Raw genomic sequence first — 15,987 nt, 5'->3', positions numbered from 1 at the left:
CAGAAATTATCTATATCCTGACCAAAATTTCACCTGTTATCTCATACATTTTTTTTACATTTGTTTACCATCTGTTTGTGCGCTTCACAAGAAGAAAAATGGTGTGAAGATACTAACATTAGCTGTTAGCACTAGCCGCTAGCTAGCTATAGATACGCCAGAAATTATCTATATCCAGACCAAATTTTAAAAGTTAAAGTAGTTTTTAATTTGTTCAATGGTTGTTATCCACTATACTTTCATTTAGAATATTGGTTGTTGAGAAAGCGTAGAAATAATTTTCTTAGAGGTGGTATCAAAAGTGCTTTTTCTTTCAAAAGTGTGGGTGTTGAAGACTTTTCACGTGAGCTAATAAAGAAGCTCTCGGGACACTGTTACAGTTGATCATCAAAAGACAAAAAGTACACTTTGCACAATAGGGAACCTATTATCTTCTCATATGTTAACATGACAGTGGTTAGCTTCTGCATATAAATTTACAAAAATGTTAAAATTCACCTCTCTGAGCAGGATTTCAATTACATGCCTGAGTGGTGCCTTTCTAGCACAACAAAAGGCAGATCCGGTTGGTTGGCATGGTAACAGAGGCGGTAGAGAAGATCTCTGGATACACACACACACACACACGCATACGCTACTAAGCTAAACATCACTACTTGGTGTTAAACAAACCACCTCACTCTGTGCATCATATCGCACATAGCTGGTCTTCTACATTAAATGGTGTGTGCATCACAAAACGCTACTGCTGAAGGTAAGCAAGGAACTTTCTCCAAACTCTCTTCTTCTCTGCTATGTCAACTCTAGCAAGATTGTGTAGCATGTTGCCATAAACATAATTCTAGTGAACGTCAACAAAATATTGCTAATTTCATTTAAGGGTGTTTAGCAAGAACCCATCACTACAAACAACAGTGACAACATTGTAAGGTAATATTTGTCAAATATATATATTTTTTAAAAGCCCAACTTACTTTGCTTGTTGTATTAAATCAACTTCTTCAGCTACTAATGTTGATCAGAGCAGTCCTACATTAACTCACTGTCACCTCCAGAGGTTAACATTGGAATTGCATGCACAACATGCGAAACTACAGAAAACTAAATTACAAGAATAAAGACGCTAAACGGTAAAATAGTTGTACCAAATCATGTTTTCTCATTTCTCTTCAATTTTAGCAAGCGGAATTATGCAAACCAGTTATTATCAGCTGGTATCTCAGTTTAACAAACAAGGTCTTCAGTCAAGTGTTGATCAGATGTGCTACATTAAATAGCTATCGCCTCCTAAATGTTAAATGTTAAATGTTAACTGTGGAATTACAAGAGGGGATCCACACAGACATGAAGAAAAAAGTTGCAATGGTACAAGAATGAACTTGACAAAAATGTTGTGAAAATAACAACAATATTTTTTTTCCTACTTACAGCCAATAAAACTTTGTTTTTGCTTTGTTTCAATTTTAATAGTAAACCTACGAGGTTGGATACAAGAAATTATTAAGTGGCTCATACATATTTAACTCCTCTGACAGTGCCTTGGTCTGGCCGTGTTTGGCTGTAGCGTTTGTGTATCCCTGTTAAAACACATTCCCCCTGTCTTAGTATTTTCCTCACATGGTTAGCTTCTTCTGTTTCTTCTGTTGTTTACAGTATTGGCGGTTAGCAAGCAGCTCACACGGTTAGCTAGCCTGGTAGCCAAGACCACACCAGGAGACGGCAGGAATGAGACTGATTGACAATTGTCTACAAGCGATCAGGACGCAGAAGACAATGGCCAGTACAGACAGAAGAGAGAGAACCTCCGCTACTTGCTAAAGCACAGAACACTCAATTTCCCACAGTGCAATTGTTCTTAAAGGGCCAGGCTCGATCTGTAACAGCTTTCATACCTGTAAAAAAAACAAAAAACAAGATAAAACAATAAATTGCACCAAAAAAAATCACAAACTTCACGTGGAATCCTGCAGGTATCTTCACCATGTCAGCTGTGACCGATCAGCCTCTTCCCTTTGGCCAACTGGAGCGAGAGAAGCACATCCGCATGATCTTCAGAGCTTTCCAGAACAAATGTGACCCCTTGTGTGAGTGCCACCTTCACTCACCATCAGGACACCAAGCTCTCCAAACATCTGGCAAGCTGCAGAATATAAGGAGCGAGGAGTCGTGGCTTGATGGTGCAGGCACGTCAAACTCTTTGAGTGTGCTGGATGAAGTCAGTGAGTTTCATATCACTGCAAGACCACAGCTACAGGGTGAGAAGCAGGGAATTGTACATATGTATGTAGAGTGTGTCACCAAGTGACTCCTGATTGTAGGTCCACAGTGTGTTCCACAAAGGGTCTACAGCATCGCCTCAGGGGACAACAGGTTACAATTGTTCATAGCTGTGGAAGGTAGCATCATACACGTGTCCATTTGTCCCTTTCAGAACATCTCAACTTTTCTTCCTTCCTTCCTTTCAGAGAGTTCATGCGTGTGCCTTCAGTGTTGTGGTCCAGCTCGAGCTTGTTCCTTGCAGGGTTTTGACCAGCAAGGCCACCAGGTTTTCTACTTTGACAGACCTCTCAGAATGGACGGCTGCTGTTTCGGTTGCTGCCTCATGGACATAAGCGCCTACACGGCTCAAAAGCGACTTATCGGGACTGCGTGTCAGAGGTAGGCCACACAGGAACTACAGTTCATTAATAGACGGAATATTTGGAGTTAAAGTGAATTTATATTTAGTGAATGGGTTGTATTAAATATTTAAAAACAATTGTTTACTGTTTATATACTAGACCAGGGGTCTCAAACTCAATTTACCTGGGGGCCACCGGAGCTAGGTTCTGGGTGAAGCCGGGCCGCATCAGGTTTTAAAAAAAACAACCCAAAACGCATTTATTAAAAACTTGAAAAAAATCAATAAAAAAAAACTTCAATGCTTTTGCTTCTGCTACACTTTTTCAGTACTTTGGTTCCGGTTTTCCACACCAAAATATCTGATAAAACATTCCACTGTTCTCAAATATCTTAATTTTTATTTTTCTATACACAAAATAAGATAAAAAAAATAAATAAACAAATTAAAAATAAAGACAGTAAATCAATCAATCAATAATAAATAAGTAAAATAGTAATAAAACAGCAAATAAGAAAAACGTAAGAAACCAGAAATTTTTTTTTCAGATTCAAATGTACAGTATTAACAGTTATTTAACCTTTAACATGAACATTAATGAAACTTAATAATTTGACCCAATTAGCAAGTTAGCATCGTACTCAGTTCCATCTGGGAGCAGCGTGGTAACTTTAACAACATGTTTGATGAGATGCTTTATCTTGATGTGTATTTTCCCTTTTATTCCAAATCATTTCCTGCATTTATTTGTACCCAGCGTCATAAGCCTTTAGCTTCATTGCTAATCCAAAGCAAAACAGGGCGGGGTAACAGGGCGGGGTAACAGGGTAGGGTAGCAGTATGGGCGGGGCAAAATCATGTTAATTGTGTCCGGTGTGCATACAACTTTAAGCTGTCATTTCAACATTAAACTTTGGTACCAAGGTGGGGGCCTCAAACTAGCGTCTTGCAGGCCGCATTTGGCCCGCGGGCCGCGAGTTTGATACCCCTGTACTAGACCCTCACCAAATAGTCGTCCCAAGCGGCATAGCAGTTAGATTGTCACTCCCTTGCTATATAGATTTTTTTTTTTTGCAATTCATTAATAAATGATCGCTTGTGGTAAGAAGCGGGGTTGCTAATAGCCTTTTCCCACTACAATTAGTGGCTCTACACGAGTTGTTTACACACTTGTAGTCCCGCATAACACATTACACGTTACCAATGCTGTAGAAAACCGCTAAACGCTAATGCTACTTACCATTGAGAGACATCTTGAAGTAACCTTTTTCCTTGAGAAACTTTGGATTGTATAATTTCCACTTCCGGATCGGATTCTGATCCAACACATAATGGCTGTATTGTATGTTAAAAGCGGACATTATAAAAAGATAAACCACAGTTTATCAACTCCTAAATAGTTAGCAACACAAACCGAAAGTGTTTCTATGCCTTCGGCAGCGTGACCAACCATAGCGGAGTAGGCGTGTCTGGAGGCGGGGCGTGGGTAGTTTACATTAAAACAGACCGTTTTCGTACATTTGACAAACTGAAATTGCAATACATTTTCCATAATTTTATTAATGTTCCCATCAACTGTTAGGTTTTCTATTTTAAGCATGAAAGTGACATTTAAATGTTTTAATAGCTTGCTAGTACGTTAACTTATTGACTTCTTCTACATCTTCTACGACTGACGGTGACGTAGAATAGCATAGCCCCCCCATGTGTACACAAGAAGTTTCTGATTTGAAAATGACTAATGAGATGCAAACATTAAGCTCTTCTTCCCATGCAATTATTTTCCATTCATGTATCTCATTTACAAAAATGAAGAATTTTTGAGTGTTTCACGATCAGTCCGAGACAGTTATCTTTGCTTCCTCAAACTGCACGTGTCATGTGAGCCTTTTTTCCAGAGCAGTAAATAGCAGTGAAAGCCACACAACTCCACAGAGGTCTAAACCAGACAGGGTTCATTGCACTAAGCAGCTGTTAGCATGGAGCCACAACTGACAGCACTGAACTAGCCTGGCAGGGAAGGAATGTGTCATCCTTCCTAATGGGAGGAATGGAAGACCAAAATAAGCCCACCTTCATCTATACCCTAAATCAGGGGTCTCAAACATCCGGCCCGTGGGCCAAATGTGGCCCGCAGGACACTAGTTTGAGGCCCCCGCCTTGATATGAAAGTTTAATGTTAGTGCGGCCCGCGCAAGTTTGATATGGATGCTGTATGGTATCATGTACCCAGAAAAAATTATTACATTTGATTAATGTTCATGTTAAAGGTTAAATAACTGTTAATAGTTATCCTCCCTATCCGTGTGGAAGTGGTAGGTTTTTGGCTATTTAAGTTTAAAGGAAATAACTTGAAGGCTACTGTTTAGGTCGCTAGCTCTCTAGTTTGCGAGTTAGCATGTGTCTCAAGACCCTGCAGTTACGCAATATGTTGTAAATAAAAAGAGTATAAATGTGACTATAGTCGTGTTTTGTCATGTCTACAGGGCTCTAATAATGCTTTGTTCATTTTAATCTGAAAAAAATAATTTGTCTACCAACCAACTATATGTGGTTTCTTAAGTTTTTATTATTTGCCGTTTTATTATTATTATTATATTTATTTATTGCTGATTGATTTTCTTTATTCTTGATTTGTTTATTTATTTTTCATCTTATTTTGTGTAGAAAAATGAAAAGTAAGATATTTAAGAACAGTGGAATGTTTTATCAGAGCTTTTCTTGTAGAAAATTGGAACCAAAGCGAAGTTTTTTTAATTTTTTTGTTTTTAACAAATGCGTTTTTTTCTTTGAAAACCTGATGCGGCCCAGTCTCACCCAGACCCAAGCTCCAGTGGCCCCCAAGTAAATTGAGTTTGAGACCCCTGCCCTAAATGATGGCAGATTATTCAGGAACATGTATGGAAAGCTTGAACTGGCAGATGTTTTAGTGATCCACAAATATTCAATTTGTGGTGCCATAATAATGTCTGTCCCAGTTTGAACTTTTGTGACAAGCCAGAAGAAAACATTTCCAGTGCTTGCGGGATCATGACAGCTGAAGGCCTGGCTGCAAAGTCGCAGTGTGGGGTTCTGTAAGGAGATAGTCCATGTTCTGTGTGTGGGCCTGTGTTGCCAGGTGGAGCATGTTCACCCCTCTGATTGAAGTCAAAGATGCAGAGGGGGCGTGTGCAGTCAGAATTCAGGGACCGTGCTGCCCAAGCCGCTGCTTGACAAACCAGCAATTCCAGGTATTCCAGGTATATCCAAGTGGCTATTTTAGCAACATTACCACACACATTTTTTTTATCTTATAAGATTATCTCAAACATTGGGGAGAAAATTGGCACCATATGGAAGAAATGGCCAGGCTTTCACCATGAGCATAATATGGACCATGAATATTTTGGGATGGAGGGTGAGTTTTCTATGTCGCTTTAATTTAAGCTTTAATACACACATCTGAAATAACATATCAATTTGTGCAGTGCCACTAAGCATGGATTCACAAACCAAGCTGTTGCTACTGGCAGCCACATTCTTACTGGTGAGCATCTGTTTTTATTTGTTATTGTTATATTTTTAATGGGTTCGAAGAATCTCCCTGTATGTTTTTCTGTCTTATTTCACTGCCTGTGTTGTATAGAGTGGATTCTTTTTTTCTTCACACTCCACTAGATGACCACCTCTGCTGGTCATAGTCAAGTAGTGCACACTCCATTTGACCTCAGCTGATTTCAAAACACAATTAATCCACAATCAATTTTGCATAGTTGTAGTTTTGGGAGTTGTATATCCACTTTTGAAAGAAAACATGTATTAAAATGAATCTCTGATCTTTTCACAGAATTACATGTTCTTTGAGATGAGTTGAAGACAACAAGAATGGGTAAAATGAGATAGTACTTGTGTTTCCGTGTACAGTGGAGTTTTAATTAGCTATGAGCTAAAATAATAAAAATGATTAAGAAATACATTCTTGAAATACTTCAATGTGTAGTGAATCGGTAAAATATACTGTAAGAGTGTCACTTTTTGAATTATCTACTGAAATTAATTCACTTTACATATTCTAATTTATTGAGATGCACCTGTAAACATAAAAGTCACTGACACAGTTTAGCAGCAAGTGCATTTTTCATGTATTGCTATTATCCATCAAGCAAACAACCACCCATACCTTCACACACACACACACACACACACACACACACACAACCACACCCATCACCGCGCCACCAGACACGAGTGGCGTTTACAGTTTTCGCAAATGGCCGACATGTGCTTCTCCAGCATGCTTCTACTGAATGTATCTGACTTCAAGCCCAGCTTCATTACTTGTACTACAAAATAGCAGATAGTCTTTACGCCTGCCACTTGAGGACTTTAAAGCATAGTCATCCATTTGTTGGACTCGTTTGAGCGCCAGGTGAGGGCAAGACTGACAGTAAGGGAACATAGTAAGGGGTGAGGCACAGTGATACAAGCAGCATGGCGGTCCTTTCATGAGACGCCAGTTGTAGTATATCTGCCTCCTTCCACTTCTTCTCTGGGTCAGAGGAGGATTTAATTACATATTTCTTTTAAATGATCTGTATTTACATTTACATATTTTACACAGAAACAGTAAAAAAGCTGGAAATAGTTGGAGGAATTGTAGTTAAAATACAGCACACAAACCCTTTTTGGTGTCCTGAAACAAACCTAGCAGAAAGTAGTTTGATGTGGACAAACAATGACATTCCCATTTTAGATTGGGGTTGAATGCATGTAGCAACTGGCAAATATTACCAGTCGAACCTTGAATCACAACTTGCTATAAAAGTAAAAAATAAATCTGAGGCTTTCAGTCTTCTCTGGTTGGTTAAAAATAATGCTCTTGTTCGCCTTGTCTTCTGCTCAAAGCGCCTTTCTTCTCACTTCCAAGCTGACACAAAGAAGGAATGATCTTCTCGTCTTGTGTTCCCGGCCTTCGCTCGCTTGGGTCAATCCACGCAGAGGATATCACCCCACCCCGGACTTCTTATGCCCGCTCCCCAACAGCAACGTCACATATAAAACACACCTGCAGCAGAATGCGACAAGGACACTTGTAGTTCTGAATCCTGCTATGGGTGGGCACATATTAGCAGTTAACAGAATCAGTTCCAAACCTTGCAGAGGTCTGTGTCATCACAAAGGGGCTAACGTCCACCGCTAGCATTCACCAGACCATGGAAGTCTTCCCAGGCTCTGCAAACAAGCGCCAGATCATTCCCAGATTCCCAAAGCTTTACCTCAACACAACTACTACTGCACAGCTGTATGAGCACAACATAACCATGAAGACATGTAGATTCATTCAACTAAATGCTGAACTAATAGAATAGTCTAGTATGTACAGTATGCTAGAAGCTTGTATTATGACATAACACACCAGATTCATTTCATCAGACATAAATCATAGGTTTAGTGCTTCAGCAGCAACCAATGCTGTATCTCATAAAAGTCAGTACACATTTCAGCAACCGTTACTTGAAATACCACAATCCCGGGAATTATTTTTGCCTTTTCTCTTGATCAGAGGACACGCCCAAGGTGCTTTGTTTTTGCAGCATGTCACAAAATAAAGCCGTGTGTAAGTACTGTAGTACTGTAATAGTCCTACAACCACTTGCAATATCTGCAAAATTTGAATTTCAAGGGGTGGTACTAGCAGAGCTGCATTCAACACCACAATACAGCCATCCCTCATTTATCGCGGTAACTGGTTCAATACCCGACTGTGATGAGTGAATTTCTGCGACGTAGGGATCAATATTAATATACTGAATATAAAGAAAAAAAATGTTACTGAGTGTAGTTTAGTCACTTTTGGTCCGACTATTTTAGTACAACTTTAAATCATAAATTTATATAGAGTAAATATTATAACAATAATGATGCCGTATTATCTGCTATTAGTACTCATTTATGTTGATGTGTAGTTACGAAAAGACGAAATCGATTGGTTTTCCAGCTATTAGTTAGCTGGTGTGGTGTGGCAGGGTGTCGATTCACCAGTAATGTAGTTCGATTGGCATAGCATTGTTAATAATAATAATAATAATGATAATAATGACAATGGTGCTGTAGCTTAGTTAATATGCAAGTCACATTATGTGTGTGGAGCGTTGGGAGTTTTTGTCCATACGGGTTTATATAATAGGCCATTACTTGCATTCTTAGCTGTGTCTTTTTAGCTGTCTTTATATCTTTAGAAAAGAGAAAGACGTATGTATTCAGGTCTCATATAGGGAATGTGGATGATGGACAAAATTATTTAAATCATAAATTTATATAGAGTAAATATTATAACAATAATGATGCCGGTATTATCTGCTATTACTACTCATTTATGTTGATGTGTAGTTATGAAAAGACGAAATCGATTGCAATAGATTTTAATAATAATAATAATAATGACAATGGTGCTGTAGCTTAGTTAATATGCAAGTCACATTGTATGTGTGGAACGTTGGGAGTTTTTGTCCATAAGGGTTTATAGGCCATTACTTGTTTAGCTGTTTTTATATCTTTAGAAAAGAGAAAAACATATGTATTCAGGTCTCATATAGTGAATGTGGATGATGGACAAAATTCTTTTTAAAATGCAGTTTTCCTGACTTCTTCTACTTTCCTAACACGTATGCGAGTACTTGAATATACGGTAATAAAAATGCTTGCTGAAATGCGAGGGTTGTACTTGCGTTTACAAGATACAGTATACAGTATGTGTATGTGTGAGAGAATAAAAACAGGATGAGACATACATACTTAATGCTGTCTGTGTGTGTCTTGTACTCCATGATGGTGTTGGGGGGCAGGTTCAGGACTCGCCGCAGTGTATCTCTGATACGGGCCGTGGTAGCCCGGTCGCTCGCTGTTTTGTTCCAGATGGAGATGATATCCTCCTGAATGGAACAAGAGCGTTACACCCTTCCTACTAATACCACGGCCATGTGCGTCTACCTGGAAGCGGACAGACACGACAGCGCCACAGATCTCCTCTCCAACCATGAACTGCTCCCCCAGCATTGCCAGGATGAGGTTCTCCCAGCATCGCGAGGCCAGGCCTTTCCTCAGACGGATGATCCACTTCCCGCCCATCTTGTTAGCATCGTCCTACACAGAATCAAATGATCCATACATTTCAGTTGAAGTCATACAATGACCGACTGTACAATACACACCGAGATGCTCACCTCCCACATGGGTTTAATGCCTTCTTTGAAAAGATGGAAGTCACTGTGGCCTGTTAAGTCGCCTGGTCGGATCATGTGACTGTAGAAACGCCAGAACTGCTCCACCTTTGAGAGAAATGTTGACCAGCATCAGGCAGGAGAACCATATTGGCATCATCAAGCATCAACATTACCAGAGCTAAGAGAGATATAAATAGTTCATACTGTTCTCCATTAAATGTACTCCAAAACTAGGGCCAGTCAATTTTATCATCATATCGATATTTTGTTGCCAAAAAAAGAATAGATTTTTCAAATGGTATCGATACATTACATCCTATTGAAATCTCCAGTGTTCCACATTATCGTTAGAGCCTACTATAAATCAGAAAAGGAAAAATTTCATAAAACATATTTCCTCCATGTGTAGCTTTAATGCAATTTTATAATAACTAACAACTAAAATGTAGAATCGTAGAAAGTAAAAGTGCCAAAAAGGTTAAAAGATATTCTGTAACCTTCAGCACCACTTATTACAAGATGTAGATTCTCAACTAATCAATAGTTAAGTAGAGGCCCCTACTGAGGAAATATGGTATACAACAGGGGTCACCAACCTTTTTGAGGCCGAGGGCTTGTGAGCACGGATAGTATGAAGGGCTACATGACCTGTTTGTGGTGAACTTCCAAAATGACAAAACTGCACGGATCACTTTTTAGTAATCAGAACAAAAGGAATAGTAGTAGTAACACTATGTGAAGCGACTGCTCACATATCAATGTTAATTATTTTCCACAATAATGGTAACAAAAACATATTTTTTAACAAGAAACATTTATTTATGTTTTATTTATTAATTTGAAAGTCAGAGGGAACACCTTTCTGTGATTTTTTTCACCTGCCTAGTGAAAAAAGTCCTTTGTTTATCCAAAGCTGCCTTTAACAAACGGGCCTTTTCCGTCCTTAATGCGCTGCCGGGTGGGTAGCTCGCACTGAAGCTTTCGTGACAAGTTTTGAACATACATATACATTTTTCTTCAAAATACGTAAAGAAAAATTCTTCCTCCCAATCACTGTGGAAAATGTAAGTCCTTTTTCTGCCATGTTTTTGGGGGCTAAACTGCACGAGTAAGCTAACTCCTCATCACTGCTGCACTATATCGGAAAAGCGGTGAGCGGACACGTGCGCAGACATGAACTCTGACTTGAGGTAAGAGTTCGTTATGAAATACTTTTGTTTAATTTTTTATGTTATAAGACGATTGAAAAAAATACATTAATGAAAGCAATTCTGATTCAAAATTTAAAGCACAAAATAACAATGATAATTTGTGACCAGTGCTATTTTTAGAAGATGCCTCGCGGGCACAGCGTTGGTGACCCCTGGTATAGAAGTTGAGGGTTTTATTTATGTAGTATTTTAAAAAAAGGGGGTGTCAACTTCTGACATCCAAAAGAGACATGACCAACCGAAGCAAAGCTGCCAATCTGTTTGATGTTCTGCTCGTAGCTCTGAGTGCTGGCTGGTCGCCCTGGGTTTCGTCTGGAGTACCAAAATGTGTAGTTGTACTGAAGGGGGTGCTCACCAGCCCCTGGTACCACCATCTGTCATCCAGAAAAGAAGATGAAGTGGTATTGACCACATAGTATATGAACGTGTCACTATTTGATACAGCAAACTCACTTTTTTCTTTGCGGAATTCTGCTCCTTGTCCTCCTCTTCGAGTTTTTCCTTCTCACCGTCTTTCGGTGAGCCTTGGTCCTGGTCGTGGTCACCGCTGTCGTCATCTTTCAAACTGGGTTTGAAACACAAACATTTCACTCATATTTATTGATCGGCATTGAGCAAAAACTACAGTGATTATTTTTTTGCTTGTAAATTTGATGGTGTACCGCGTCCAAAACACACTATATGGGGCGTTACAAGAAGTGAGAGACAGGAAGAGGAAGTCTCAGTAATGAGCTGGCTACACTGCTTACTTATCACTGTCCATTTGATAGAAGAAGATCCTTTCACATGTTCAAAATTACAATCTTTATCTTTTAACACATCGCCACAAATGAAGTCATACAAACGTCCATCACTAAATCGTGGTTCGAACATCACTCCCTCGCTCTATCACTGTTTAATTAACTCATGAATAAATGACTAAGGCCTATTATCAGAATTCACAAGACGAGATGATACACAACATGACATTTAAGCATTACTTTTAAGAAAAATACAATAAAAAGAAATATCATTTTTTAAATGACGAAATTAGTTTCTATTACGTTACACTCCTCTGCACCCTGTGTGTATGCCAGTGGCTCCGCCTCCACCCATTGAGACAAAGAAACTGTATGACTGACAAAAGGGCTCACTCCGTTCATGCCATTGTTCTACAGAACACAACTGAAAACAATGCACAGACAGAACCATCTTCCTGCCTGGAAAACAGACATACAGGCAAAATGGTAATATGTTCAGGCTGGAAAAATTTATCACATTCATTTTTATTCGTTGTGTGATTAATTTATTTATCATCATCCATTCTTAATGAGAAATCTTGTCACATTTTAATCTCATGAGATCTTGACACCCTGACCTATTATTAGTAAAAAAAAAAATATTGATAGATAAGTTATATGATGTATTTTGGTATTTAGTAATGTTACATTGATACCTTAACCTTAATTACATTGATTACCTTAACTCACATGATAGAGAGACAAATAAACTTCTCCTCCCGTTCCGTGTGGTAGTGGTACATGTTTGGCTTCTTCGTCCTTCCTCAAACAGTTTGAAACACTTTCTTGAGTTTAGAACAAATTAATTTTAGCAAGTTTCATGGAAGCCTTTGACTGGATATTAAAACACGTGCAACAAGGTAACATTTATCAGATTCCTTGAGACAGGATTACTCTGTTGAAACAGTGGTCAAAGATCCTCTATTTCTTGGGTGCTCACACATTTTCAGCCTGCAAAGCTACTTTCAAAATAGCCAAGTCCCAAAGATTTACCTTCTACTGTGAACATAGAAAATATTGAGTAGATATCGAATTTACTGCGATTGGCTGGTGATCAGTCCAGGGTGTAACCCGCCTCTCGCTTGAAGTCAGTTGGGATAGGTTCCAGCATACCCCAGCGACCCAAGTGATATATTATATATATCAGGGGTGCACACACCTTGTAACAACTTAGTGTGACCTGACTGATGTCATATGACATCACAAAATGATGTTTATGTGATGGACCCAAACTACCTCAGTGATCAAATTGGTAGCTAGCAGTCGACATAATGCGCACCCCTGCTCTATTTGACTGAAGTGTACTGCTGCTTTAAGGGACTAATGCAAAAAAAAGTCAAATCTTTATATGACAATAATGCTCAATTGTTTTTAGATATCTGCTTCAAAAATGTGTTACACTAAAAGTGGCAGGCCAGTCTGATATCATCCACGGGCTGGATTTGGCCCAGGAGCTGCCAGCTGAATAGCCTTGTGGTAAAGCCAAACTTAACAGAGCTCACATTACACACACTCACTAATTTGTACCCACCCCACAGTGCAAGTTCTCATTAGAGATGTCCTAAACATCTTTTTTGTTATATTTATCAGGACTGTAAATGCCCAAAAGAGGAAAGGGTAAATCTAGCATTTTAAGGTTTGAAGTGAATACTGGGAAAGAATAAAGCTTTGTATAAAGTTTGTGACTATAGAACACACATTTCTAGAAATCATACAGGACTTGTGGGCGGAGTACTTGGCTGACAAGTCAACATCATCATTCTATTCTCCAAACTAAAATGTGGAACTATAACTTTCACACAAATAAAAAAACATTGTAAATATTTATGCATGCTAGTTACGCCGTACATATACATGTGTCAATAAAGCCTACTCTTTGATTGATACAAATTTGTGTCTTGTAGTCTGTTGAGAAAGCGTCTTGCCATATTTGTGGGTGAATGCTTGACGGAGAATCGACTTCAAACAGAATCAGGTCTGTATTGATGCTAACAGGGTCACTTTCATTGTTTATAGAATTGTTATTCATATGTAGCTCCTGTCTTCTATGCACGGTGATATTCCCAACGCCCTGTAGACTGAAATTTCCCAATGGTTAGATATTCAGCTATTTAAAGATATCAAAATCACACTATACATCCAATTGTAAACTCCATCATGACCACTTTTGGCAAAACATAAATTTTTTATTATTTACAGTATTAATTTAGGTTTGATTCGAAACTTAACACTTTGTAAAATTGTAATTTATACGAGATTATGTCATTTATACATGTTTGGCTTAGGGACACATAAATGTGCATTGACAACCGAAAAAGAAGGAATAAGATAAAGCGTCAGTCCAATGACATAGTAGTGATTTAATGGTGGTTCTAAGTGTCAAATGACAGCAATTCTAGCTGCAGATGTTATAAATGTTGTAGTGTACATGCGGACACATCAATTCAAACCTAGCACACACCATTTAATAAGATACCCTTTCGTCTTTCAAGAGGCAGTGAGTGTCTAGCTTGAGCCGAGCATGCACGCTCTATCCACGGCCACTCAACAACTGCCATACCGTGGATTTACGGCCTACACCCACAGCAAGGCTAAGCTAAAAGCTAACAACATAGAAAGTTCTCCGTGATAACTTAACAAAATATTTCAATTTGGGGACATGTTTCATTCCGAACATGCGTATGAAACTAAACATATCAATCGTTTGTTTATTATAGGTTCACATTTTAAGAAAAAGCATGCATTTGACCAGACACGCCTCTCATTTCACAACGCAACACTCAAAGACAAAGTTATGTGCACAGCATACTTGGACACCTTCCTCCACCGGACATTACAAACATCTTAAAGTACTTACGCGTCAAATTTGTTGTTCATTATTTTCTCAATAGGAATCTCTAGTTGGGCGACCTCAGCCTCCTCCTGTCCTGAATTCCGCAAGAACGGCGGCGCGCACGGCATGGCATTGGTGGAAGTGATGGTGCGCGCACGCACACCGGCGGGCGCCTACTTCCAAGGAAAGGTACGCCAAGATGTTGGATGAGTTTGGCTGAAAAGTTCAACACCCCAAAAGTTGTACTATTTAGAGTTTGAAAAATGTGCCTAAAATGTTTTGAAAAATGCGTTTAAAATCTTGTGGTAGTTTTGCAGCAGACTCCTAAAAACACCAATGCAGACCTATGACTTGCATTTTCATTATGTCTTTAAAAGAAGCAGCGCAATCCTGACATATAGACAATCTTTGGCAAGTGAATTTGCAACATAAACAGCACAGCGCCTCTGTCACATAGCTATGTTGTTGGTAATGTAATGTATAATGTAATCTGCAGACTTCCCATCCATCCGTTTTCTATGCCGCTTATCCTCACTAGGGTCGTGGGTATGCTGGAGCCTATCCCAGCCGTCTTCGGGCAAGAGGAGGGGTGAACCCTGGACTGGTCGCCAGCCAATCACAGGGCACATATAGACAAACAACCATTCACACTCACATTCATACCTATGGGCAATTTGGAGTCGCCAATTAACCTAGCATGTTTTTGGAATGTGGGAGGAAACCGGAGTACCTGGAGAAAACCCATGCACGAACAGGGAGAACATGCAAACTCCACACAGACCTGTCCATGAGGACATTCGAACCCAGGTATTCCCGATCTCCGGACTGTGCTAACCACTCGACCACCGTGTGGCCCCCTACAATGGCTTCCTTTTGTTTGTTTCTTTCTTTCGGCTTTTTTCCTGATTACCACATTTTGGTAAAACTAAATTAAATCATCCGTTCATTTTCTACCGCTTTTTCCTCACGAGGGTCACAGGGGTGCTGGAGCCTATCCCAGCTGTCTTCGGGCGAGAGGCAGGGTACACCCTGGACTGGTCGCCAGCCAATCACAGGGCACATATAGACAAACAACCATTCACACTCACATTCATACCTATGGACAATTTGGAGTCTCCAATTAACCTAGCATGTTTTTGGAATGTGAGAGGAAACCTGAGTACCCAGAGAAAACCCACGCATGCATGGGGAGAACATGCAAACTCCACACAGAGATGGCCGAGGGTGGAATCGAACCCTAGCTGTCCTCCTAGCTGTGAGGTCTGCACGCTAACCACTCGACCACCGTGCCTAAATTAAATCATAAAGTTTATATTTCAATAATATCTTTTCATTAGATTTT

The 15,987-nt window shown here is 39.4% G+C and overlaps 2 protein-coding genes across 3 annotated transcripts; one reads left to right on the top strand and one right to left on the bottom strand.

The window, feature by feature from the left end:
• Positions 1 to 641: 641 nt before the first annotated feature.
• LOC131125360 (phospholipid scramblase 1) lies at positions 642 to 6,323 on the top strand. The gene is made up of 6 exons (XM_058066830.2): positions 642 to 754; positions 1,971 to 2,255; positions 2,319 to 2,396; positions 2,466 to 2,658; positions 5,739 to 5,850; positions 5,918 to 6,323. The coding sequence occupies exons 1-6, from the start codon at positions 721 to 723 to the stop codon at positions 6,038 to 6,040; spliced, it is 825 nt and encodes a 274-aa protein (XP_057922813.2). The 5' UTR covers positions 642 to 720; the 3' UTR covers positions 6,041 to 6,323.
• On the bottom strand, positions 5,628 to 14,838 carry eif4e2 (eukaryotic translation initiation factor 4E family member 2). Of its 2 annotated transcripts, none has more exons than XM_058066829.2 (8): positions 14,670 to 14,838; positions 11,487 to 11,598; positions 11,273 to 11,407; positions 9,823 to 9,927; positions 9,590 to 9,742; positions 9,391 to 9,531; positions 7,753 to 7,831; positions 5,628 to 7,664 (listed from the first exon to the last, which is right to left on the bottom strand). In XM_058066829.2, exons 1-7 carry the CDS (start codon positions 14,771 to 14,773, stop codon positions 7,796 to 7,798), a joined length of 786 nt encoding a protein of 261 aa, XP_057922812.2. In that variant the 5' UTR covers positions 14,774 to 14,838; the 3' UTR covers positions 5,628 to 7,664; positions 7,753 to 7,795. The 2 variants fall into 2 exon arrangements, with proteins under 2 accessions (XP_057922812.2, XP_057922811.2); XM_058066828.2 differs by having other exon boundaries at positions 5,630 to 7,664; positions 9,395 to 9,531.
• Between the last annotated feature and the right edge of the window lie 1,149 nt (positions 14,839 to 15,987).

This window comes from Doryrhamphus excisus, linkage group LG6 (assembly GCF_037039965.1).
Source record: "Doryrhamphus excisus strain RoL-2023G ecotype Guam linkage group LG6, RoL_Dexc_Guam_v1.1, whole genome shotgun sequence".
In the NCBI taxonomy this organism is placed as follows: Eukaryota; Metazoa; Chordata; class Actinopteri; order Syngnathiformes; family Syngnathidae; genus Doryrhamphus; species Doryrhamphus excisus.
The sequence above is the reverse complement of the archived record's forward strand: the minus strand, read 5'-3'. Positions and strand labels throughout refer to the sequence as shown.

Excerpts from the sequence above, each read along its gene's own strand:
- eif4e2 (XM_058066828.2), bottom strand. The coding sequence starts at position 14,773 with ATGCCGTGCGCGCCGCCGTTCTTGCGGAATTCAGGACAGGAGGAGGCT. Across the intron at positions 9,928-11,272 it reads AGATTGGCAGCTTTGCTTCG|GTGGAGCAGTTCTGGCGTTT; the intron begins GTTGGTCATGTC and ends TTTCTCTCAAAG. Across the intron at positions 9,743-9,822 it reads GCATTAAACCCATGTGGGAG|GACGATGCTAACAAGATGGG; the intron begins GTGAGCATCTCG and ends GATTCTGTGTAG.
- LOC131125360 (XM_058066830.2), top strand. The coding sequence starts at position 721 with ATGGTGTGTGCATCACAAAACGCTACTGCTGAAG. Across the intron at positions 2,397-2,465 it reads ATTGTTCATAGCTGTGGAAG|AGAGTTCATGCGTGTGCCTT; the intron begins GTAGCATCATAC and ends CCTTCCTTTCAG. Across the intron at positions 2,659-5,738 it reads ATCGGGACTGCGTGTCAGAG|GTGGAGCATGTTCACCCCTC; the intron begins GTAGGCCACACA and ends CTGTGTTGCCAG.